This window comes from Vombatus ursinus, unplaced genomic scaffold (genome assembly GCF_900497805.2).
Source record: "Vombatus ursinus unplaced genomic scaffold, bare-nosed wombat genome assembly UNPS02015089.1, whole genome shotgun sequence".
NCBI lineage: Eukaryota > Metazoa > Chordata > Mammalia > Diprotodontia > Vombatidae > Vombatus > Vombatus ursinus.
This window is the reverse complement of record NW_020954867.1, coordinates 5,588,991-5,616,554: the sequence shown is the minus strand read 5'-3', so window position 1 is coordinate 5,616,554 and position 27,564 is coordinate 5,588,991. Positions and strand designations below refer to the sequence as shown.

The 27,564-nt window shown below is 35.3% G+C and overlaps 1 protein-coding gene across 3 annotated transcripts in view; it reads right to left on the bottom strand.

The window, feature by feature from the left end:
* The window catches only part of TDRD3 (tudor domain containing 3), a 205,222-nt gene that overhangs the window by 43,475 nt on the left and 134,183 nt on the right, over window positions 1-27,564 (bottom strand). For all 3 annotated transcript variants that reach the window (XM_027846178.1, XM_027846179.1, XM_027846180.1), the window contains 2 exons: window positions 22,749-23,602; window positions 7,477-7,602 (listed from right to left, as the gene is read on the bottom strand). In XM_027846178.1, coding sequence (XP_027701979.1) covers window positions 7,477-7,602; window positions 22,749-23,602 — 980 coding nt within the window. The remainder of the gene's footprint in view (window positions 1-7,476; window positions 7,603-22,748; window positions 23,603-27,564) is intronic.

The following is a 27,564-nucleotide window of genomic DNA, read 5'->3' as shown; positions in this document are numbered from 1 at the left end:
CATCATCACAGACTCCTCATTATCTCCAACACAATTAGTGGCAAGATTTTGTTGGTTCTGCCTTCACAACAGCTCCCACCTCTATGGCCCCACTCTACCTTTGCAGTTTTCTTACCCACATCTTACACACTCCCCTACGTACACACATACACACACCATACTTTGTGATTCAGTGACATGGCTCCCCTGCTTTTCCTCACATTAGACACTTGTCTCCTGATTCTAAGAATTTTTACTTGCTGTCCTCCATGCCTAGCATTTTCTCCCTCCTCTTCACCTTAACTTCCCTGGCTTCCTTCAAGTCTCAGATAAAATACTACTTTCTGCAGGAAGCCTTTCCCAGTCTCTCTTACTGCCTTCCCTCTGTAGATTATATACAATTTATCTTGTATATATCTTATTTGTATATAGGTGTTTGTGTGCTGTCTCCCCCATTAGATTATAAACTCCTTGAGACCAGGGATTATTTTTTACCATTCTTTGTATCCCCAGTGCTTAGCACAGTGCTTAGCACATAGTAGGTGCTTAATGTCTGTTGACTGACTGATTCTCCCTCCAACTCCTACCCCTTTCTCCACTCATGTGGAGAACTACCATCATAGTTCAGGCTCTCATTCTCTCTCACCTAGATTTTTACAAGTCTCCTAATTTTTCTTTCTGTCTTAAGTCTTGAACCATTTCCAGCACATACTACACACTTCTGCTGAATAATTTTCTTTTATGTATGTGATTACTATTCAATCAACTTCAGTGGCTTGCTATTCCTTCTTCTAGAATAAAATGTAAACTCCTCTGGTTAGTTTTTACAGGTTTATATAAAATAGTCCCATCTACACAACATGGTCCCAACCGATCTCCTTTCCTGCACTCTGTCATCAATAGTTATCAAATGAGATAATTATAAAGTGCTTAGCAGAGTGACTGGAACATAGTTGGTGCTTAATAAATACTTGTTATCTCCCTCTTCTACACTCTGCCATCCAATCAAACTGGCCTTCTCACTACCCCTCACTCACAACATATCATCTCCCATCTTCTTGCCTTTGCAATGGCCATCTCCCACATCTGGAATATACTCCTTTCTTTCCTCTCCCTCCTTACGGTGCCTCTTTTCTTTAAAATGTATCTGAGGTACCATTTTTAACATGAAGCTTTTCCTGATCTCTCCCAACTATTAGTGCCTTCTCTCCTGATTTACCTTACATTGAGCTGTTATGTGAGTACATGTATTTATTAATATTTATGCTGTATATATATTTTTACATGTATTTGTCACCCTGTTAGAATGTAAGTTCATTATAAGAAGGCAGTTTCATTCATTAATCCTTTGTACCCTGTGCCTTTTTGACTGGCACATAGTAGGTACTTAATAAATACTTGGTGATTAATTCAGATTTACCTAGAGCTTTGAGAGGTTAAATCAAGGGTCACATGAGCAGTGTGTAGTATCAGAGGCAAGACTCGAACCTACATCTTCTTGGCTCTAAGATCAGCATTCTATCCACTATACAACACTACTTTTCTACTTGATTATGTAGAGTATATCTTTTTTACAATAGCAGTTTGCAAACCTTGTGCAGTTGTGGAATCCATGGGCTTCCTTTTTTTAGATTATGCCCTAGTATCCTAAGTCCTAATACAGCATTTGTGAAGGGAAGTACTGGAGAATCAGCAGACAAAATACATATGCCATGATCCAAAATAAATTTTTCCCCCAAGGAAAAGACTAGAAACATTTTACGTCAACAGCAAAGCTTTGTAACTCTTTTGGTTCTTTTTTATTGTGAACTTGAAAACACATTTAATATTTATAGTCACTCTTCCTCCTCCTGCCACTACCATCCCCCTTCCTCTAGTGATACAGCATTTTAAAGTTCTTTTCACAACAAGCCTAGGATTTAAAGAGTGCAAGTGTTACTGTTCCTATTTTACAGAGGAGGAAACTGGGGCTCAGATAACAAAAGCAGCATAACAATACTAAATGTTGGAGAGCATCACTTAGGTGACTCATTCTCACAAGTTCCTTCTACTACAGTGCAATGCTTCTGAAGAATAATAAAACTGTGTAAGTGTTAGAAGACAACACCTTAGAGAGATCACTGAGGCAGGGAGAGAGGGACTACTGGCTCACCCAAAGCACACAGTGTGGCCAGTGGCACAGCCAGGCCTGGAATCTAAGCGGCTGAACTCCTAGGCCAGAGCTTTTGCTCCTTTAATAACTCTGCAATATTTCAGCTAATCAAGAGCAATTTTCTCTTCAAGTACTTGTAGTGGAAAATATTAAGTATTTTATTGACATCAACTGTTTTAAGTACAGAAATTTAAGATCAAATATACACTCTAATTTAAAAATTTATCCAGATATACATGGAGCTTTTTGGATAGTGAGAAAAATAGAAGAAAAAAAAAACCTTGCATTTTTCCATTAGCTATTACAATGTACAAAACCTTTCACTTTAAAACAATTGGATAAATCTTTCTGAAATGAATGGTTTATAAAGAAACCTATGAGATTTGATATAGTAGTTTTAATGGTCCTGTCAAATGCAAAGTCACTAAATAGTATAAATATAATTTGGTTGTGAATATTTCTTAATGTTCTTTATTCAATTTAAATAATGGGTTTTTTTTCCCATTTCTAGTGTGTTATCTTAAAAAGCTTTTAAGATAAAGAAAGGAAAATACTAAGATGATATTAAATATTTCAGTAAGAACATCAGCTTATGATAAAAATCAAAATCAAAATCACCTTCAACACACATTGATACTATTGAGAACTGGCATTTATTTTACTGTTAATTTATTAAGATGTAAAATAAAGGGCTTTGAATGGGAAAATCAAAAGATATTGATCGATCATCTGCAAATCTAATATTACTTCTCTAAAATATTTTATATATTAAAGAACTTCTTAGCATTTACTGTTTCTTTAAACACAGAAAATCCCAAATTATCTGAGTTTTAAACCTGGAAAAATGCTTAAAAACAGAGATGCTATCCTTAAAATTTTAGTCTTAAGAATTTCTATCCTATGAAGGATTCTAGAAATTAAAGTGTCCGACAATAAGGTTGGTCCATGGGCCAAATGCAGCCCACCTGATCCCAAGGTATGGGTAACGTGAGATTTTTAGCAAAATAAAATTGTAAGTAATTAGCTAGTACACATGAATTAGCAGGCTAATCATACTCAACCACCTGCCTGCCAATGGGGTTGTGTTACTGACTGCACACAAGCATCCAAAGAGCAAGCTTTGATAAACTAGTAAATGTAACTGAAACTGAATATACTTAATTTTATAGTGAAATTCATGAGACTCATACCCAGAGGGATTTCTGATCATGTGGCATACTATGGAAAAATGTAAATGTTCCTGTTCTAGAATCACATAATTTTAAATACATATAAAATTATCACTATAACCTTCTGGTTAATTACTTTTGTCTGTAAAATTCCAAACCCCACAAATTCTTGAAATTGGCCACTTCTCTTTATTTATATAGAAGATTTTATTTTATTTATATTTCATTTTACTGGGGAGGCAGGATTCTGGCCTACTGCACACAGTCTTGGGACATTTTTCCTCTTTATAATCCTGATTTTCCTCATTGGATATATAAACTATTAATATTTTCTGATACTAAAATGAAGATGTACAAAACTAAAAAATAAAACAGGAAAACAGCATTCAACAGAATATTTCTTAGGACACAAAAGGAACTCTCACACCAGAATCTGGGTCATGAATATGCTCAGAAGAACAATCCTTGGCAATGTTCTTCTTGGTATTATAATAGCTTTTAGCAGCTACAACAACCTGAAAACACAAAAGGTCTGCCTGGACAGCAGAGGAAGGACATTTTATAGTGCTTCCAAATTGCCTCTGGCATTAGTTTTATAGTTAAAAGGAACCAATTCAGAGAATGCCTCCAGGTAACACAAGTAACAGTTTTTCTGCCCTTGATTTTTTTTTTAATACAGTGGAAAGAAAACAAGTTCATATTCTAGATTTTTTATGTTATAAGAATAATAGATAAGAATGTTTATTTTTTCCATTTATTCCATTTGGGAAAGTTTATAATCTCAGAAATCAATTTGTGAGAAAAACAAAATAATTAGAGCCTTCATTCTGAGGATGAGCAAAATATTTTGACCATAAATTACATTAAATGATAAGGGCAGTAGACTACACAAAAGATACAAAACTTAAAACTCATGACTACAAGAAAGAATTAGGGAAAAACCTAGTGCCTTCAAAGAATCAAAGATAACCTATCAATAAAACTAAGATCTGGCTTAGTAAAACTGTGTGTAGAAAGAAGTTATTTAATAATAGCAGAAAAAAAGATTTCTAGACACCTGTAATATCATCTCTGAAGGATTATGAAAAGAAAATGAAAGAAGTATCCAGATAGTAATAACAAGTAAATACTTCATTTAGGCACAACTTTATAAACACCATATTCCTGCACTTTATGAGAAAAAATTAACACTTTAGTTTAAGTATTATCTTGACTTTATTTTAATTTTCCACATAACAGGCTATTAATTATCTCAGAGTCTCTTAATATTTCATGCTTTTCATTTGATAATGTACCCTTATACCTTTAAGAGACAAAACAAGCAACTTATTTCTATAAAGGCTTTCAAAGTTTATACGTAGGGGTTTTTTTTCTGTAAAATACAAAAATCATCATTGAGTGATCATTGCTACATTTAGGAAAACAGAGAGGTACATGTCTGAAAACTGTATGCAAGAAAGAAACACATAACCTCTTAAATAAAAGATACAGTATAATTTCTCAATAAAAATAGTAATGGCCCATAAGTGGTACAAGAGCTAAAAAGGTAGAAAAAATATCTACAATCTGCAGTGTGAATAAAGACTTGTGTAAGGCCTCTAATAATCTCCCTGCAACAAGCAGCCCTTAAAAGTATCTCATATGCTATTTTTAATTACTTGGTTATTGGCACAGTGAGTCTTTTACTTTTGATCATTTGGTATTTCTAATAAATATGGTGGATTTAAGCTTCAATCTGTTACAACTCACCAGATAGAAAGCCATGAATACAAGCCAAGATACAGACAGATGGCCAAAACAGAACTTTAAGAAATTAATGGGATCCCACACAATCTATAGCTTAAATTCACTAAAAATCTTATCCAGTACATTTCATTAGGTGTTTTCGGAATGAATATACATATGTACATCCATTTATTTAAAAGAAAGAAGAGCAAAGAAATGTTAAGTTGATGATTTCTACATGTAAGGAATGACTTCTATGAAGAAATTTAAGGCAGAGAAGAAACATATTAGACTCAGTAATGATAAATAATATCTCCAAATATGTTGCATGTTTACAACACTTTTTAGAAACTGTAGTATTTCAAATTTGACAGTCATTTGATTACTCACAAACAGGTGAGGGGATAATTGGATCTTCTAATGACTCTCTTGTCCTACTCTGATTCTTTTTGTAAAATAATTCATTCATATATTACAGAAGATTACTGTCATCATTCAGATACACTTGGAATACTGAACTGGACAATGATGCAGCACATACTAAAAAAAAATGAATTGGCTAAAAAACCAATAGTCCAGATTAAGAAATTATACATAAATAGGTAGACTTGAAGAATACTGTAGTGATTCTCAACAGAATCACTACTTAGGCACCTGACAAATATGATGACCAACTGAACTTGTATATTCCTAGAAACAAGCTTAATGTAATGAAGACTATGAATGTGAGGGGAGGAGGGGGTAGGGAGAAATCATTCTGGAAGCAATGTTCTCACTTCAGTACAAAAAAGCACTAAATGGAAGAACTAACGTGAAAAGATATAATTGTGTTGGTTGTCTATACCTACCCAAGATAAAAATGAGGAAAGAGTGAAAAAGCAAAAGTTTGAAATTAGATTTTGCTCGGGGAAAGAAGAATAAAATAAAGGTTCCACCAAAGACACTCCAAAAAACAATCTTTATAACAACCTAAGTGGCATGAGAACTCTATTTTGAATCCCTAACTATAATTCCTAAAATAATCTTAATAGACATAATAAGAAAAATGAAAGGCGAATAAGAACACAACCTTAAGGAATTTTGTCTGCATGAACAATTATCTTCTCCATCAAAAGCAGGTAAAAAATGAAAAAAGAGATGCAAATGGAGAAAGAGAAAGCAATAATGAAATATGTTAGAAGGCGAAAGAGTAAAAAATGCTTGAAAGGAAAAGAATGATTTTAAGTTTCTCCCAGAAAAACAAACAAATATGAATTAGAAAAGTGGCATTTCAGCCTTTCAGGAAATAACCACAAGTTCAAAGAAGACTGAGGAAAAAGATCTACCTAAATATGAAAGTTGTTATTGCTATCAGAACTACTGTAAATCTGTGAAACAGAGACCTGAGAAACTGTATTCTATGTGAAAAAGAAAAATGAGAATCCCTAAGATGAATATTACTTCAAATATTTTACTTATTGTTCCCAATTATGTTTAGTTTTGCCTGGATGAGGGTGGAGATAACTAAAAAAGGTCACAAAAAAGTAAATGTAATAGTAAAAATTTGGAGAGCAATTCATAAGAAAATGATGGATTTTACAATAAGCAAGAAGGTAATTTATATGCTTGAAAGATGTAATTTTCCTATCATGTTGGGAGATTTTTTAGATAAAGGAAATAATCAGCAAGAAGTTAATCCTCTAATTATCTAATATAAAATGAGGATAAAGAAACAATAAGCAGAACTTCATAAGAATAATTTCCAATACACTTTTATATAAATGCTAGGTAGAAGCCAAATTTTACTATGTACTTATCTTTTTACCTAAATGTAGCTGAGACTGTATCTCTATAAAGTCCACATAAAGCCTTTATAAAGTTGGACTCCACAAGGCCAATTCTTTTTAAATCATGACTTTAAAAATATAATACAGTTTTGGCATAACATTTGGCCAATATAATTGATAAAATAATTATTAAACAGACATGTTTATCTATACATATACATGTAATAAAAGCAGTTAGATTTTTTATAAGTAGAGTTAAAAGCATTCTTCCCTAATTTTTACATGTAACTGAAACAACACATAATAAACATGTATAATCAGAAGTTTCAATTTGACACTTTTTGGGCATAATTTAATGAAATTTAAAGTAACAAACTGGGAAAGAACATATGCATTAAAGCCCATTTTGCACATACAAATAATTTTTTGGCTCTAACATGTAAATAAGGGTACTTATTTCCAAAGCACAGTACAATTTAATTTTATTATACAAGAAAAATAATTCCATAGTATTCATTTTTTAACTGTTCTTCAATGCACTTATTAAATGAAGATCTTATTTTTAGAGGTAACCAGTTTAAGCAAAGTACTCTTCAATTTCTGCATGACTTATGGCTAATCTTTTACAGCTATATACTTTCTTCAAAGTAGATTATGTCTTTGTACAGAATTTGTGATCACGTACCCATGCGTCCGCTTGAATGGGCCTGATGTTGCTTAGAAGCACCTCTTCGTAGTTTCCATAATCACTGAATTTAACAACTGCAGTCATGCCAGAAGAATGAAGAGCTTCAATTTCTGCCCGGTAAAACTGAGGAAAAAAAAAAAAAAAAAGGAGTTTTAGGCATGTTAATAAGTTTTGTTCCAAAAATGAAATATTTTATGGTAACTTACAAATTCTAAGTTACTTTAAAAAGGCATGTTAAAAAGAAAATTGATATTCAAATAATTATAAAGACAGCTAACAAATATATAAGCACACCTAAGTGTGCTAAGTGAATCACAACAGACTACTATATTTCAGAACTAGGACAATGAAGTGAAGAAAACACCAAGAATATCATTAGAAATGTTTACTTCATAAGGGAGTGAGAGGCATGATTGCTGTATTTTATATTGTTAATTACAGAGACTTAGTGTCCAATTCTGGCCAAGAAAACTGTTGTACAATTGAAAAATAAGTTGAGTGCTAACAAGATTAACATGTTAAATAGCTGGGTTTATTTTTTAAACATATAAGAGTTTGTATATTCAAATAGTATTATCTACTTGAGAAAATATACACTAATTCTAACAATGTTCCCATTACTCACAGCATCTCTGGAAGCCCTCTTCTGGAATTGCCATCAAGTACCTTGTTCTAAATATTCTCTTTGGTTGAAAATTTTTGTTCTTTGAAGATGGATTTGAGTTTTGGTGAATTAGGCATGTAATCAAAGTACAAAATATTTCTTTGGGTCAAATACAAAGTGTGACAATGAAATAAGAAAGATGGTGTGGTTTTTTTTTTTTTTCCCTCATATGGGTGATAAACTGGCTCTTCAGGCTATTCTAAAAGAACAGTTCCAAAATGGAGTTGGATTTTCATATTACATTAATGTTCAAGTTTCACAATGCTGTCTTATGTATCTATTGTACATTTCAGCAGTACCTATCACTAAAGATCTGTTCAGCCCAAACAGAATCAAAATGAAGAATTACCTTCTTCTAGTGTCTAAGTAGAAGAGGAAAAAGCAGTACCCTCCACCTTGGTTACCTCTCTATAGTTTGTCCTAAGGGAAATATATTACATGTAGTGACCCATTGTTTAAAAAAAAAAAAAGTCTGTCAAATAAATGTCAAACACATCACAGTGACAACATGGGATCCTGTGACTCCCTTCCACAAAACACAACAATGGAACCAGTTGTTTACTATTTAATTCTTAAGGATCATGATCAGCTTACCCCACTCCTGAAAGGAATGAGGAGATAACACTGTAATAAAACAAAGCACATGGGAAAGCAATTTGCAGAGGCTCACTCTATTTCATCAAAATTCCAAATTGGAACCCTGGAGTAGATTAGCTTTATAAATTCTTCTGGTAACAAAGTAGTACTATGGCTATTCTGGCATACTAGATGTAGATTAAAATGCCACCTCTCCAGGTAACATAGTAGTTCTCTTACCTCTAAAATAAGGAGGTTGGACCAGGTTATCTTTAAGTGCCCCTCTAGCTTAAAATCTATGAATAAGAGTTGGAGAAGTTTTGAGATCTTATACAATCTTTTTTTTTAAAATACATATTTAAACACAAACTGGGATGCAATTTTGATTATTTTTTTGGTTTTAATATGGTACTTTGATTTCACTAGTCCTGTGTGTGGAAACTCACATAACAAATACAGGTCAGAGACTTAGATGTCACAGTAGTAGAGAGCTGTCTGCTCATTAGACAACTTGCACAAAATGTTTTCTACAAGAACCACGACGCACCTGAAAGAGTACCACGCCACTCTGGCAATTGGTTTTACCTTAAAATAAAACGAAATTAAACTAAAAATCCCCAGGGTTCGAAAAAAAAAAATAGCAAAAGCAGTGAAAAAATTCAGGACTGTTAAGGAAGTGACAGAAAAAGAGGGAATCTAACCTTTTTACTGCTGCTCACTTCTACACCTATGCACAAGAGGGAAAATGCAAACACTTTTTTTCATGATAACTTTATCATATATTTAAAAGGAATAGCAAGTTGTATATAACAGATTTTCAGTTTCATGTGCAATCATCTTTTTTATTATACTATGCTACAGAAATATTTGCTTTAATCCATAAATTAAAAATTAAATAAATAAAAATTTTAAAAGTTTATATTCTGTAGTCTATAATCCTTGATCTCTTGTGTTTCTTAATCCTCAGTTCTTTTTCAACATTTTTTTTAACCCTTCTCCCCTATTCCTACCCACCTTGGCAATGAAATCACTGGTTTTTTTTTCTTTTTTTCAATTTAGTTTCCACAAGGTTTTGAGTTCCAAATTTTCTCCCCATCTCTCCCCTTCCCCCACTCCATAATGGCGTGCATTCTGAACACCCCTTTCCCCAATCTGCCCTCCCTTCTATCAACCCCCACCCCTTCTCTTATTCCCTTCCTCTTCTGTTTTCCTGTAGGGTATCATAGATTTCTATATACGCCATTGCCTGTGTATCTTATTTCCCAGTTGCATGTAAGAACAATTTTTAACATTTGTTTTTAAAACTTTATGAGTTCCAAATTTTCTCCCTTCCTCACTCCCCACCCACCCTCATTGAGAAGGTAAGCAATTCAATATAGGTTATACATGTGTAGTCATATAAAACACTTCCATAAGTTGTGTTGTGAAAGACTAAAAACTATATTTCCCTCCATACTATCCCACCCTCCCCCCCATTTATTCTATTCTTTCCTTTGACCCTGTCCTTCCTCAAAACTGTTTGCTTCTAATTACCCCCTTTCCCAATATTCCCTCCCTTCTATCACCTCTCTCTCTCTCATCCCCTTCCCCCTTACTTTCCTGTAGGGTAAGATAGATTTCCATACCCAATTGAGTGTGTATGTTATTCCCTCCTTAAGCCAAATCTGATGACAATAAAGCTCACCCATTCCCTCTTACCTCCCCACTCTTCCCCTCCACTGTAAAAGCTTTTTCTTGCCTCTTTTATGTGAGATAATTTACCCCATTCTACTTCTCCCTTTCTCCTTCTCCCATTACATTCCTCTCTCACCCCTTCATTTTTTAAATATCGTCCCTTAATATTCAACACACCCTGTACCCTATGTCTATATACATTCCCTCCAACTACCATAATAAGCAGAAAGGTCTCATGAGTTACAAATATCATCTTTCCATGTAGGAATGTAAGCAGTTCAACCTTAATAAGTCCCTTATGATTTCTCTTTCCTGTTACCTTTTCATGCTTCTCTTGAGTCTTGTATTTGAAAAGTCAATTTTTCTATTTAACTCTGCTTTCTCAAGAATGCATTAAATCCCTTTATCTCATTGAATGACAACCCCGCCCCCAACAGATTATACTCAGTTTTGCTGGGTAAGTGATTCTTGGTTGTAATCCTAGTTCCTTTGACCTCTGGAATAGCATATTCCAAGCCTTCTAGTCCCTTAATGTAGAAGCTGCTAAATCTTGTGTTATCCTGATTGTGTTTCCACAATACTTGAATTGTTTCTTTCTGACTGCTTGCAATATTTTCCCCTTGACCTGGAAACTCTGGAATTTGGCTATAATATTCCTGAGAGTTTTCCTTTTGGGATCTCTTTCAGGAAGTGATCAGTGGATTCTTTCAATTTCTGTTTTCCTGTCTAGTTCTAGAATATCAGGGCACTTTTCCTTGATAATTTCTTAAAAGATGATGTCTAGGCTCTTTTTTTGATCATGGATTTCAGGTAGTCCAATGATTTTTAAATTCTCTCTCCTAGATCTATTTTCCAGGTCAGTTGTTTTTTCAGTGAGATATTTCACATTGTCTTCTACTTTTTCATTTGTTTGGTTTTATTTAATAATTTCTTGATTTCTCATAGAGTCTTTAGCTTCCTTTTGCTCCATTCTAATTTTTAAGGAATTATTTTCTTCAGTGAGCTTTTTGGAGTTCCTTTTCCATTTGTCCTATTCTACTTTTTAAGGCATTCTTCCCCTCATTAGTTTTTTGGACCTCTTTTGCCATTCAGTTTAGTCCATTTTTTAATGTGTTATTTTCTTCAGTATTTTTTGGGTCTCCTTTAGCAAGCTGTTGACTTGTTTTTCATGATTTTCTTGCATCACTCTCATTTCTCTTCCCAGTTTTCCCTCTACTTCTCTTACTTGGTTTTCAAAATCCATCTTCCATGGCCTAAGACCAATTCATATTTTTCTTGGAGGCTTTGGAAGTAGGAGCTTTGACTCTGTGGTCTTCTTCTGAGTGGGTGTTTTGTTCTTCGTTGTCACCAAAGTAAGACTCTATGGTCTGAGTTTTTTCCTGCTGTTTGCTCATCTTCCCAGCCTTGACTTTTTAACTGTTTGTTAAGACAGGCTCTGTTTCCAGTGTGGAGGGTGTACTGTCTCAAGCTTCAGGGGTTTTGTGCAGCTGTTTTCAGAGATATTTATAGGGACCTGTAAGTTCTCAGTTCTTCCAAGGTGGTATGATGTAAGGAGAGGTGTTTACTCTTCCCTTGGCCTGTGCTCTGGTGTGTGAGTGATCACAAGCACTCTTTTCTGCCTTGGAACTGTGAGGAGGGTTCCCTCTCCACTGCTGCCACAAGCTCTGCTATGCCAGTGCTCCTCCCCAACCCAAGACGACAACCTAGATCCAAGAATGGGCAAAGCAACAGAATCCTGCCTCAGTGCCAGCAAAGAGATCCCTGTAATTTCCTTCTGATCAGTTGTTTGACTCTTTTATTGTCTGTGGGTTGGGAGCTCTGGAAGCAGCTGTTGCTGTGCTGCCGCTGCCGACACCACTGCCCCAGGGCTGCACTGCATTCTTCTCTCACCCTTGTGCAACAGACCTTTTCCACTTATCTCCTAAGTTGTCTTTGGCGTTTGTGGGTTGATAAGTCTGGAAACTGCCACAGCTGCCAGTGATTCAGTCCCCTGTGGCCTACTATGGGTTTGCAGGGGCCTGGTTTTTGCCAGCGCAGCCCAGGCTGAACTGTGCCCCTCTTCCAGACTGGCGCAATAGACCTTTCCCCTCAACCATCCAGGTGGTACTGGGCTGGAAATTTGTTTCACTCTGTCTTTTTGTGGGTTTTGCTGCTCTAGAATTTGTTCAGAGTCATTTTTGGAGGGATTTGGGGGAGAGCTCAATCAAGTCCCTGCTTTTACTCCACCACCTTGACTCTACCCCCCACAAACATTGTTTTATCCTGCATATGTAATTTCCATTGTACAAAATAGTCTATAAGATTCCTTGGAGTGACTTTCACTTTCTAATAATAATAAGGTTACTTAACCTCTGTTCCAAGCCTTCCTCTCATGAAAATGTTTTATCTATAAGTAAGGTTGCCTCGGGAGGTACTCAGGTATGTTATTGAGGGAAGTTTTGTTGAGGGATTAAAAAAAGGTTCCAAATTTAGCCCTTGGCCCCCAAGTACATTAAAATATATTTTGGTAAACATTCAATACAATACAACATAGATAAAGTTAATTTGTGGTTTTCTAAGTCAACATTCTGGATCCATATCTCTTTGCGTCTGACACCATTAGACTGGATGATTCCAACTCTGAAATTCTAAAACACAAATCTCCAAACCTGAATGACTCCTTACCATCTACATTTTTTTTTAACTCCTTCTAAGCTTTACAATGTTAATAGAAAAAAAAATTCAAACCACATACTGGGTTCACAGCAAACTGATGCTACCAAGACAAATCTGAGCCCTTAATACTTAATTTGTTAGTTCTTTTATTCATCTTTTGTCCATATCATATCCCCCATAGTAGTAAATCTGAACATTTTCCACTCTCTCCAATTCTCCAACTTCTCCCTTATCCCCATCACTCTCAGCAGATGATCCTATGTTCCACTCAACTAAAATCAAGTTTCCTGAATTGCCCTCCTAACTTTATCAAAATTCTTCAACTTTCATTCCTCTCTTTTCTCTAAGAAGGAAATAGCTTTCTTTTTAAGGCTAACTTTCCCCTGGTACTTTTGGTACCATCACCACTCACATCCTCCAGGGCCTTGGTCCACCAACCACTCCTACTCTTGCATATCTACAGTCTCATGTTGCACAAGTTCTTCCAGTTTGTCTAAAAACATGGTAAGGTCTTTCCTTTAGAAAAAGCAAAATCCTTTAGGAGGCAGCATGGTATAGTGAAAAGACTGCTGCATTTGCATTAAGACCTAGGTTCAAATTCTGCTTCTACTTGCTAACTGTGTAGCCTTTAAGCAAGTCACTTTACCCTTCTTTGTCTCAATTACACCATCTATAAAAGAACTCAATGACCTCTAAGGCTCTTCCAACTATGATCTTCCCTCAACCTTGCTACCACCAACTTGAGGTAAACCGATGACAGGTAATGCCACATATCTAACCAGTGTGGATAAAATTGTGGACTTAAGAATCAAGAAGACCTCATTCAAATCCTACGACTGTCATTTGTAAAACATCCAAGTAGCTACTAAATTTTGTCAATCCTACCATTGTAATCTGTTCCCTTCTTTTTCACATTAAAACTCTAGCTCAGGCCCTCATCTCTATTCACCCACCTGACTGTAATAGCATCCTACCTAGTCCTATCTACGTACTTTCTCTAATTTTCTAATTTCTCTAATCCATCCTTCACTATGATAGTTTGGAACTCTATCGTCTTGATACTTGAGAAATGCAACATCTTCAGTGGCTCCTCACTGATCACTGAATAAAGTATAAATTATTGATCCAAGTGATCTGGCCAGGCCCCAAGGTGCTTTCAATTTTCAATCTTTTTAGAATTATTTAATTCAACTAATCTTCATATACTCCATATTTATGGTTAAACAGGCCCACAATCCACTTCCAGTTCTTGCTTGGTTCTCTTCCTGCTTCATGCCTCCACTCCAAACTCCCCATGTCAGAATCCTATCCATCCTTAAAGTCTAAGTCAAAGGCCATCACCTCCATAAAGTCTCTTTGCTGTCACCAACTTGAAGTGATATCTTCCTCCTCTGAACAAAACACTTGTTCATTTCTCCCCTACAATACTTGTCATATTGTCTTGCTCATTAAAGTCATTTAGCTAAAATATTATTAAGTTTCTCAAAGGTATGTCTCACTTATCTTTGTATATCTCATAGAACCTAGCAAATAATAGGGTAACAAATATTTTTGAAGAAGGAAATGAATGAATCCAATAGATCAATGTACAGATAGGTTCAAAAAAGCAAATGGAAAGACAATGTTTATTTAATGTATAAGTTTTTATGTTTATTCTAATTAATTAAAATGAATAGGCTTTGGAATTCCCAAAGCAACCTAGCACCTGTTTTTAAAATAGTAAATGACACTCCTCCTTACACCTTGCGAACAAAAATAAAAGCAAATTTTTCCATAATTATTTTAAAAGTTAAAATGTAAAATCCTGATCATTAATTGACTAGCGCTCAGCTTCATTCCACTAGTTGTTCATAAAGATGAGGTTTCACTATGCTTTATTCTTTCAAAGTATGATAATAAAGATTATGTTACTTATATCCATGCTACACATGTGGGGGAAACTCCCTTCAAGAAACAGCCTAACAAGCTTAATATTTCTATTCCTCTATGGTATGATTTTAAACCTGCCAACATTAATATTATTCGTGTTTAAGTCTTTTGAGATATTTAATTATACACCTAAATGAACACCTAAGGAGTCAGGGAATATGTCACAATAACATCCATCCATCTATACTGACAAAGGATAAGATGAAAGAGAAATGGGCCTATGTAAATAAGAAAATCAGAGAGAATGAGATTCTACAATTGTAACTATGCCTTTTGAGAATACCCTCGGCAATGTAAAAATATTATACAAAGGCCTTACATTTTTGTGCTATAGTTTAAATAATTACTACCTTTAGATTTCAAGTGACTAATCTTTAAAACAAATTACTAAACATACAAGTTCAACATAAACTTACTAAGTTCTGACACTGTGAAATTTATAATTGGACAAAACATTAAATATAATGCAAGCTTCAATAACTAAGTCCTCCAAACTCAGCAATTTCTGATAATTAATAAGATGTCATTGGCCAAATCTCCTTAAACTGAGAAAATTGCCTGATTATATTTTGCCATTTTAGGTAAGTCCTTTATGCTGAAATGAAATCTGGATAAAAGTTATGCCAAATACCTTTCTATATCCTTGTAGCAAAAACTATGTTGCACGGTTTTAATTGTAGAGTTATTACATATCATTGTTACCAATAAGAAATCACAGTGTTTCAGGGCCACCAGTATTCCTTTAAGCTTTAAGGTTCCCTTCAACTGAAAGAGGTAAGGGAAAGAATGAAAAATGTCACTGAGACAGAAGATCAGGACAGTATGGTTTTGCTGAGCTAGATATTTATTCTTTTTACCAAGCTCTCCTTTTAGATCAGTGAGGTGAGCAAACAAGATGGACGGAAAAACCTTATTTAGAGTTTGTCTCTATTTCTACAGAGAATACTAGAAGAGAGAAGAGTAGAGAACAGATTCTACTGTCTCATTACTTGAAGTAAGAATAACTCAATGGTCATGACTTAAGCACCAATTAGCTCATCAACAGTTCTAGCAGAGGGTTCTGAAAAGGTTAGTTTTAAGGCAAACTTTAGAAGTTCAAAAGGCAGAATCAAATCCGCTACACCACTTTGAAAGATCTGACCTGCAGATGCCAAAATTATTAAAAATAATTCTGAGGGATTATCAGAGGGCATGTGTAAAGTATGTCTAAACAGAAAGTCTCTTCTCTGAACAAAAGTCCACTGGTTTAAACTTTAGTGTGTTTCTCTAAAAATATCTGTTATCCCTTTTCTTGAAAATAGTTACAAATCCCTATAATTTGTTAATAAAGAGTTGGTAAGTTAAGAAGAAATAGAGATTTCTAAATTTCTCCAAGGCAATAGCATGACTGAAAGGATCAATGGGTACTGAGTTCCACCTAGTGGAAAACCAACCTCACTGCAAGACACAATACATACATATGTGTGTATATATATACATATATATACACATATATGCATGTGTGTGTATATACACATACATACATACATACATACACACACATATACTCGAAAGAAAACCAAAAATCACAATTCTTAAATTTGGTAATTTTGGGGGGAAAGCTTATCTTATGAATATATATAGCAGAGAGACATAAAACAAAAACACACTGGGGTTGAAGAAAGGGAGAAGGAAAGGCAGCATGAAGCAGTATATACAGGGCCAAGCCTGGAGTCAGGAAGACTTGAGTTATTGTGGCACCTCCTGTACACACTAGCTGTGTGACTTGGGCAGCTCTAAGACTAAGATGTCAATCTGTATCTATGGATACACCAGAAGTTCACCAAATTTCTATATATTGATTTAATCACAGTCTAGTGCTAAAAATACTCTCTCTCACTCTGTGTCTCTCTCTTTCTCTCACACACACACACAATTTTTTGTACATATAAGTATCTTAACATAAGACTATTTCAGTAGTTTCAAAGGGAAGCTTGGAAAATGAAGAATAACAATGGAACAATTACTTAAGTGGAGTGGTGTGGGGATGTTTTTCCAACTAAAATATATTAAATAAGTAAAAAATATATTGCAGTTCAACCAAAAGATAATGTGGGAGGAATAAAACAGCTATTAAATAAATGGACTGCTAAGGATATATGTTGCAGCTATTGGAGCTAACGACTAGGCTCTGTAACATTTCTTATAACTGTCCCCTCCTTTGTACTGCTGCTGCCATCACTCTAATACCACAGGCTCTCATTGCCACCTACCAAAACAATTGATAATGACTTTTCATGGATCTTCCCATCTCATTTTCTCCCTATTCAAGTCAATTTTATATTCTGTTGCTAAATTAATCTTCCTTATACATAGATCTGGCTGTATCATTTCTTTGCGCACCTTCAGTGGCTCCCTATTACCTAGTAAATAAGTTTAAAATTACTAGAAAGTCTTCAACAATTCATTGTCACTTTTCTTTTACAGCCTCATTCTCAATGTTTTCTTCCATGAATGTGATAATCAATCAATATTTACAGGTCAGCAAAGAGTTTAGGGCAAGACAGGCAGATCTGAGAGTCATCAGCATAGAAATGATAATTAAATCCATGGGAACAGATGAAATCACCAAGTGAAGAAGTATAGATGGAGAAGAGAAGAGGGCCCAGAACTTAACAGTGATATTTTAAGAGGGCATGATCTGGGCATGTCTCCAGCAATGGAGACAGAAAAGGATTGGTCAGATGACTAATGGTAATGTAAAATGACAGATGGTAAAACCAGGAAAGCCTGGTATCCCAAAAACCTAGAAATAAGTGAGTATCAAGGAGGAGAAAGAATGATCAAAAGTGTGTGTCAAAGGCTGCAGAGAGATCAAGAAGAATGAGGACTGAGAAAAGACCACTGGATATGGCAACTATCTGTTGCTCTAATTACTATATTAATAATTTTGGAGAGAACAGTTTCAGTGGAATGATAAGGATTATAAGAGGTTATGAAGAATGGGAGGCAAGAAAGTAGAGACACCTATTGCAGAAGGTCTTTTAGAAGAGTTTAGCTCCTTTTCTACCTATTGAGTTCTCTCTACAGTATTTATCAGGCAATATTTTATATTATATCTGTTTATGAATCTACTTCTGTCTCTACTAACCTGTAAGTTTCATAAGGACAAGAATAACATCTAAATCTAAAACTCACCCTTCCTCAGTGCCCAGCATAGTGCTTTACTAGGTAACTAATCAGTTAATTAATGCTAAACTGAACTGAAATTTAATGTGTATTATGCTTTGATATGCTTTTCCCATAATGAATTTGTCTGCTAAACCAACTGGCTTGCCTCCTGTGATCAACTGCATGCATTTGCACAATAGATAGAAGGGGTCCACACAGTAGCCGGTACAAAGTTAAACTAATTTAATCAAACAGACAGTAAAACAGTGACCATAGTTTCAGCAGAGTCCTCTAAACAAATGAGCCAAGAAACCACAGACATAAAAATTATATTGGCAACTAAAATTATATTAGTAACTAAAATATCCACAAAGAAAAAAGTTTTTAAAAATCAAAACAGTTATGATGAGAAAAGGAATTTATATCAAAAACAGTATGATCTATTTGTTCAGATTATGGTACATTCATTGTAAAGAAGTTCAGGATGCCTTGTCATTCTAGTCATACAGAATCATATCAGACAAAACAATAAAAAATATGCTTTGAGAAATATCTTCCTTCAGAAGGGGAATAAACCAGTAGGCCTAACTGGTCTTTTCCAGCTCTCATTTCTATGAATTAATAAAACGTTAATAGACAACAGAATACTGGCGCTGTATGCACTGGGACAGTTGACCTCTAAGCTCCCTTCAAACACTAAGATTCTATGAACAGTATAGTATTTAATATTTTTATGGACTTTCTCATCTAGCAGTTTCAAGGTACTTAAATGATAATTATGCAAATAACAACATTCCTGTATGACACTAAACACCTCCAGTGATGAGGAACACACCAATTAAGAACTCACTGCATTTTCAGACAACTTCGATTGTTAGGAAAGATACTCTTAGGTTGAGCAAGAGCAAAAACAAAAGCCTACAACACTGTAACTTCTACCCATTCAAAGGTCCTGGTTCTATTCTCTGAAACATAAAACTTAATCGTTTTACCTAAGGAAAATGAATTTGGCCCAGTAGCAGCTTTAGATATAGCTATAGTAGCCATCTCAAAGGAAGAGGTGGCCCCTTCCTCTTGACAAAGATCAACCTTCTCAACCTCCCACCTCTAATTGTGCCTTCCATTTCATCTCATGCAAAAACGTGTCCTTTTAATCACTCCCCTTCCTCTTCTAATCTTTAATTTCTGGACAGATTATTTCTTTTTTAATGACTACATTCCATCTTAAAAAAAAAAAAACTTTCACTTAACACTATCTTCCAAGTAAATTATCCCACACATCTCCGTTTTACAGACAAAACTACCAGAAAAAGTGATCTACATTCATTGCCACTACTTCACCTCCCGCTCACATTTCAATCACTTACAATCTAGCTTCCAATACAACTACACAACCAAAATTACTCTCACAAAGTTTACCAATAATTTCAATTGTCAAATCCACTGGCCTTTTTCACTGTCCTTATGCTTCTTGACCTCTCTGTATCATCTGACACTGGTGACCACAAGCTCCCTGGGGATTTTCATTACACAGATGAAAATGCTGTGTTTATCCTATCTGACCTCAAATTCTACTGATGAAACATAATCCACATCCTGCCCTTTATGTGTATGCTATTAAAGTTTAAAATTGCACTAAGACTTTTAGGACACCCTGATTAAACCATGGTTCTATCAAGGTGCCTCTCGTCTCTTTATACTTTTGTCTCTTGGTGACCTCATCATTTCCCATAGGTTCAAATATCACCTCTATGTAAATGATTCCTGAAACTATTTATCTAGCTTTCACTGCTCTCCTGTGCTTCTACCCAAATTACAACGCTTACTTACCACCTCCACCTGGATGTTCCAAAAGCATTCTCAAACAAATTATCTTTTACCCCTCTCTTGAGGGCACCATTTTTCCAGTCATCCAGATTAACAATTTCAAAGTCATCCTTAATTCTTCCCTTTCTCTCATTTCTCACATCCAACCAGTTGCTGAATCTTGTAGATCCACCCTCCACAATATCTCTCAAAGCTATCTCTTCTCTCCGCTCACAGAGCCACCATTCTATTTTAGGATCTCATTACCTCACCCTGGACTACTAGAAAAGCTTTTCTTCTCCAATTCATCCTCAACATAGCTGCTTAATTGTAGTCTGCTCCTGTCAACTCCTTGTTCGAAAAGCTTCAATGGCTCCTCTACTGCTTATAAGATAAAGTACAAACCCTTCTGTTTAACCGTTGAAAATCCTTTACAGTCTGGCTCTGACATATTTCCAGAATTGATTCCCATTGCTCCCTCCTCCAGCAGCCTTCATTCTGGCTAACATGAACTACTTGCTGCTATTCCTGTGCACAACATTTTCTTCTCCATCTCTGCCTCCTTTGTAGAGGCTGCTCCCATGCCTAGAACACTATCCTCTTCAATATGGTCTGGTTCCATTCTGATGCCACTTCCTACACAAGGCCATGCCAGATATTTTGTATTGACCAGCATGAAGAAGTAAGCTCTGTAAGGGCACAGGCTATTTTTATTTTTCTAGCACAGTGCCTGGCATATAGGAAGCAATTCATGGATACTTGCTGAATTCATTTGGAAGAGCAGGAAACCTGTGTTCAAGTTCCAGCTATGTGATTTATAGCTGAAGGAACTGGGAAAGGTATCTTTACTTTTCTAGACCTCTTTATCTATAACATGAGTAAGCCATACCAGGGCTTCTTAAACTTTTTCCACTCGCCACCCCTCTTTGAGTTTCAGCAGCATTTGTTGGCACTGAATGGCCTGAGGGCATGCACAACACAAAGTGTACATACTTTGTGTTCAGAATCAAGGCAGCAGTGGAGATGAAGCACAGGCAAGTGCTGCCAGAAAACACCTCAGATTCATTACGCATTTGATTTTTAATTAATTTTTGGTCATTGTGCGTTCAGAAACCTTTTACTGTTGCCGAATTTTTCATGATTCCATATGGAGATGTCACCCACAGTTTAAGAAGTGCTGGGCTAGACTATGTGGTCATAAAACTAAACAAGATTTTACATTTAGTTTTCTCTTTTCTCTTTTTTAAATTACTGTGGTTTATGGTCTTTCTAATAAATTGTCTATGAACTTATGAGCATGTTCCTTGCTCAAAGGCTTTTTCTATAACAAATCAGATGACCAATAGAGCTGTCTGTCCTGACTAAGAAGGCAAGAAACAGAGACAAACCATCTCTCCCAGTCTCACACATAATTTTATTATGCTACATTTTTGTGATTTCATAAGATTCTCTGGGTTGGAAGATATATTTAGAGAACTAGATATTACAGCCAGTCAGGCTCAGTGTCAATACAAGTTGGGCATAGGCTTAACGACTGGATGGTAATCATAAATGGCTTATTTCACTGCCACTGACAGTAGTAAATATTGTAAATAATCAGAAAACTCTAAGTTACAATTAAAATTTTTAAAAATCTTAGATTGAGAGCTAAAGTTTTAAGCAATTCATTGATAGAAGTTTATATCAAATAAAAACAAAATACTTTCTATAACATTAGACATTTTTGTTGACTTCTTTATAAAACTTATTTTTATTGCTAAACTATGTGGAAATTAAATAATCAAATCACACAAAAATGTGTAATAACTAAATTACATATCCATAGCAATTGAATTTTAAGTATTTTTAACTAAAAATTCACCAGCACAATTCCCCCCCAAACAATTCCAATTTTACACAACCATAACAACAAAAACACTTTTAAAAAGTTTTAGATGAGGACTGACCATACTCTGACCTTAAACAAACTGCTCTGATTAATGCCACTGTAACTAACTTAGAGAATGAGATGCCATGGTAAAACTTTTAAGTTTTAAAGAAGCAGTCAAAAACCTGTGAGCAGTAGTCAGTCTCTTTGTTAACATAACAAGGGATAACTTACTCTAAAACCCATTAAAGCTATTTTGCTAGCTGTTGCAAGAACATTTTACCAAGACTGATAGCTCACCTTAGTACATACTCAGTTTTTCTTCTTTTCACTGTCTTATCTCTTTCTTTTTCCATATCCATCTTTTTCTCCCCACTAGCAAATGAACATAATTCAGAACTAATTTATAATATATACATAAAGCATTTATTAAAGTTATTGAACAAAGTTTTATGCTTCTTGTTATTAAATTAAAAATCAAGCGTGTGGAATATTGATTATCTATTTAACTTTTTTAAAATCTACAAGTTGTTTGTTACTTGGATGGTCTCAATTTTTCCCCTATGGTTCAAAGGTCTCCAACAGAAAATTTCCTATCCAAGCCAGTTTTAGAAAGTATAACTTTCCAAATAAGAAAAGTATACAAAAACTTTAATATATCTGAAAGACAAGTTTAATCACTCTACTTTTATAATTATTTTTGACAGTTCTCATAATACATAACCTTTTTTGTCCACTCAGAGAGGCTGATTATTTTTCCTTTATTGTCATTTTTTATAAATATTCAGCAAAAGAGAATGGATAGCTTACACTGCATGGTTCTGACATTTTAAACAAGTTCCAATTATAAGCCTCAGGTGCTTAGCCTCCATTTGCTGACTTCTATAAAGTTTCACTTGAATTTTGTACTATTAAAAGTACCATATACTTCACTTAGAGCTACCATACCTTGTTGTCTTCCCAATAAAGTGCAAAACATTCATCTCCTGGTTTCCACATTCTACCACATTCCACAGGAAGAGAAGATTCCAATACTTTTTCTGGTTTGATTGGCCCAGACCTCCTTTTGGGCCCACTATTATAAAATAACATTTTATCATCAAAAGCTGGAGCCCCAGTGGATCCTGCAGACTTAATAGGTCCAACTCGTCTTCCTTTCATTGAAACTTCAACCTCTCCATTTGGTATACCACTGAAGCCATCAGTTCTAACAGAATTGGGGTAATCGGTATTCATACTAAAATGTTTCTCATTTTTCATACCACTAAAGGCTTCATTACTTATTGTTCTTGTTCTCCTTTCATATAAGTGATCAGGGTTTGATATTTGATTTTCTCTTTTCCCACGCTTTTGATTACTATGGTCTATGGTTTCTTGAGGAAGTGGACTTTCTTTTACCTCCAAGTAAGATGGACCTTTGACTGGTCTATTTTGCATAGAGTTATCTCTTTTTTTAAAAGCACCATCATTCTGGTGAGAGGTTGAAGGATATGCAATATCCTTAATTCTGTCATTTCTAGTATAAGGTCTATCACTCTTAATTCTCTCTTCTGTCCATGCCTCATGTACCACAGAAGAGCTCTGTCTTTCGGGACCTCTGCTCCTAGGTAACCCACTGTTTTCTAAAATTTGTCTTGAATTTTGAGTGTCCCGTTGAAAACGAGGAGGTTTTTCATTCCTTGGTTGTCTGGTATCATTTCGAGGAAGGTGTCTTGGTTGATTATAGTCTTTTACTCCATTTTGTTCATTATTCAACAGTCTGTGTTGTCCCTGATGGAGCGGCTGAGGCTGTGATTTGGATTCTAAAAAGTAAAAGGGCATTATATTAATATCATACTAAGGTATACATTCTTGGTTAGTATGGACACTATTACATATTTGGTACGCCTTTGGACTGAATAGCCCATACATTAGTGAATATGAATTATGATTAATCTCTCTATGTCTTACACTCCTAAAAAATAAGAACAATGTTTTAAATTTAGAGTTGACTTATAATTAACCACAGGTGAACAAAGATGAACAAAAGCATGGACCATGCAAAACAGTGGATAATCAAAAAGTCATTTATATTTGGCTTTGTTTTAATACTTACATTTGAATACAGGCAACTCTGCTGCTCTGGGAACTCACTTAAAAAAGAAACAATTAATGAAATCATATTATGAATAGTTAACTCATGTGTTGCTATGAAGCTGTCCAGTTTTTTTCCTGTTTTGACCCCTGCTCACCTATTTCCAAAAATCACTTTCATGCTGCAAAAAGCCTCTCTTAGATGAATAAAAACATAATGGTATATAAAGCTATTGGTTCTCAATTGAGGTGCTAGACTAAATAATTTTGAAAGGTCTCACTTAACTCTAAAATTCTATGATTCTAAATGTTTAGTTTGTAAAAGACTATTTCTAATAAGCCAAAAGATGGTGTGCATATGATAGGTCAACAAAGCAAGGAATTAAGTAGTGTAAATGCTAACAGTGTAAGAAAGGGGACTATGAAGAAAGTGAATAAGCAAGGTACTATACAGTCTCTCAAATTTGAGATAAACACTTGGGGAATAAATAGTTTAGGAAATCAGTCTCTATACAATTTTAAATTAATGTTCAAATTCTGGGTCCTTTTTGTTTTAAATCACTATACAAGTTCGTTAAATTGTTCACTACAATGTAAAGCTATTTTAGAATCTGTATTATAAATTATGTTACTAGTATTCTGAATTCAACAATACTAATGTTATGTTACTGTTAATTATGGTAGACATTAGGGGACAATTAGAGGGCACAGTGGATAGAGGACTGGCCCTGGAGTCAGGAGGACCTGAGTTGAAATTCAGACTCAGACATACGATACTCACTAGCTGTGTGACCCAGGGCAAGTCACTTAACTCCTATTGCCTCGCCCCCCAAAAAAAAAATTATGGTAGACATTCAAGGTAACTTTAAATGAAGATATTAATTTGTTGGGTTTCTTCTTATGTCTTTGTTTTTGCATAAGGGATACTTTAACTGCTACAAATTTTTTAAAGTAATAGTGCTACATAAGTGGTATGTAACTTTTGGTAAGTGATTGCTTGGAAGGTTGGGAGGGGGGGAGTGAAGCCAAGAAGGTAGACTAGAAGGCGCATTCAAACAAAACTCTCCCAACATTCCCCTCCAAAAAAATTTAATTAATGTGTCAAATCAATTTCAGGAACAGCATAGCCAAGAAAAAGTCAGGGGGAGACATTTTTTCCAGCCCAAAACAACTTAGGAGGTTAGAACAAGAAGTCTGTGACATGGGAATGGGGCCTGGTAGAGAGCACAGTACAGCCACAACATCAGCTGCAGCAGCAGTTTTGATAGCACTTACCATCCAGAGATGGTAAGGGTACTAGATAACTCGGCAGAAATAAATTACAGGGGATCCCTGTACTAGCACTGGGCATAGGACTGGGAGCTGTCTGGTATCTCCATTACCTATTACATAGTTCCTATTCACAGTTCAAGGGTAGAAAGGAGCACTAATGTTTCTGGTTGAAAGGAAGCAGGGCTCCTATCTGCATAAGGACCAGAGTCCAGACTAGGAGAGCTGAGACCACAACTCTCCCAAGATCATACCACCTTGGATGCACAGAGGATTTACAGATCCCCAGAACTAGCCATGAAAACAACAAAACAAAAAAGCCTGAAGCTTGGGACAGTGACCCAATTCCCTCATCAAAGTCAAGAAAAACCTTAGAAAGATGAGCAAACAACAAAAAGAATCTGACCATAAAAAGCTTCGATATTACAGAGAAGCTCAAGATATAAACTCAAGGGGTTGCTAGGTGGCGCAGTGGATAGAGTACCGGCCCTAGAGTCAGGAGGACCTGAGTTCAAATGCGGCCTCAGACTCTTGACACTTACTAGCTGTGTGACCCTGGGCAAGGCCCTTAACCCCACTGCCTCACCAAAAAAAAAAAAAGATACAAACTCAGTATACAATAATGTTAAAAGAGCTAAAAGCAAAGCCTTAAAGGAATAAATTCAGATTGGACACAAGGCTAACAAGAATTCCTGGAAGAGCTAAAGAAAGATTCTTTTGTTTTTGTTTTTTGGTGAGGCAATTAGAGTTAAGTGACTTGCCCAAAGTCACACAGCTAGTGAGTGTTATATGTCTGAGGCCACATTTGAACTCAGGTCTGCCTGACTCCAGGGCCAGTGCTCTATCCACTGTGCCACCAAGAGAACTTTTTTATTTTTTTTTTACTAATTTATTTTGATTTATCAATAATCACTTCCATTTGCTTTTGAGTTTAAAATTTTTATCCCCTTTCCTCCCCACCACCCTCCCAAAGACAGTGCACAATCTGATACAGGCTATACATTTACATTCCTATTAAACATATTTTCACATTAGTGATGTTGTAAGTAAAAATTAAAACCAATAGGAGGAACCATCAGAAAGAGGAAACAAAACTCAACAGAAGAGGAAAAAAAACAGCAATTCAACTTCTATGGTTCTTTCTTTGGATGTGGACAGCATTTTCCATCACAAGGCCTCTGGAAATGTCTTAGATCCTTGTATTGCCAGAAAGGGTTAAGTTTATCAATATTAGTCATCACACAACATGGCTGTTATTGTGTACAACATTCTAAGAGTACTTTTTTAAAAGAAGAAAAAGTGATATTAAAAATCAGAGTGGTAGAGGAAAAACTGGGGAATGAAATGAGCAATGAAAGAAAATTATGAAAAGATAATTAACAGGTTGGTAAAGGAGGTACCAAAAATACTAAAGAAAATAATATAAAATTACTGAATTACCTGAAAACCATGATCAAAAAAAGAGCCTACACATCATCTTTCAAGAAATTATTCAGGAAAACTGCCCTGACATTCTAGAACCAGAGGGGAAAACAGAAATTGAAAGAATTCACTGATCACCTCCTGAAAGAGATCCCAAAAGGAAAACTCTCAGGAATATTATAGCCAAGTTCCAGGCTTCCCAGGTCAAGGAGAAAATATTGCAAGCAGCCAAAAAGAAACAATTCAAGTATTGTGGAAACACAACCAGGATAACACAAGATTTACCAGCTTCTACATTAAGGGACTGGAAAACATGGAATATGCTATTCCAGAGGTCAAAGGAACTAAGATTACAACCAAGAATCACTTACCCTACAAAATTGAGTAAAATCTATGACGGGGAAAATTGTCATTCAATGAGATAGAAGAATTTAACGCATTCTTGAGAAAGCAGAGCTAAATAGAAAAACTGACTTTCAAATACAAGACTCAAGAGAAGCATGAAAAGGTAAACAGGAAAGAGAAATCATAAGGGACTTATTAAGATTGAACTGTTTATATTCCTACTTGGAAAGATGATATTTGTAACTCATTAGACCTTTCTCATTACTAGGGTAGCTGGAGGGAATATATATAGACACAGGGCACAGGGTGAATTGAATATGAAGGGATGATATTTAAAAAATAAAATTAAGGGGTGAGAGAGGAAAGTAATGGGAGAAGGAGAAAGGGAAAGGCAAAATAGGGTAAATTATTTCACATAAAAGAGGTAAGAAAAAGCTTTTACAGTGGAGGGGAAGAGTGAGGAGGTGAGAGGGAATGAGTGAGCTTTATTGTCATCAGATTTGGCTTAAGGAGGGAATAACATACACACTCAATTGGGTATGGAAATCTATCTTACCCTGCAGGAAAGTAAGGGGGAAGGGGATAAGAGGGAGGGAATATTGGGAGTGGGGGTAATTAGAAGCAAACAGTTTTGAGGAAGGACAGGGTCAAAGGA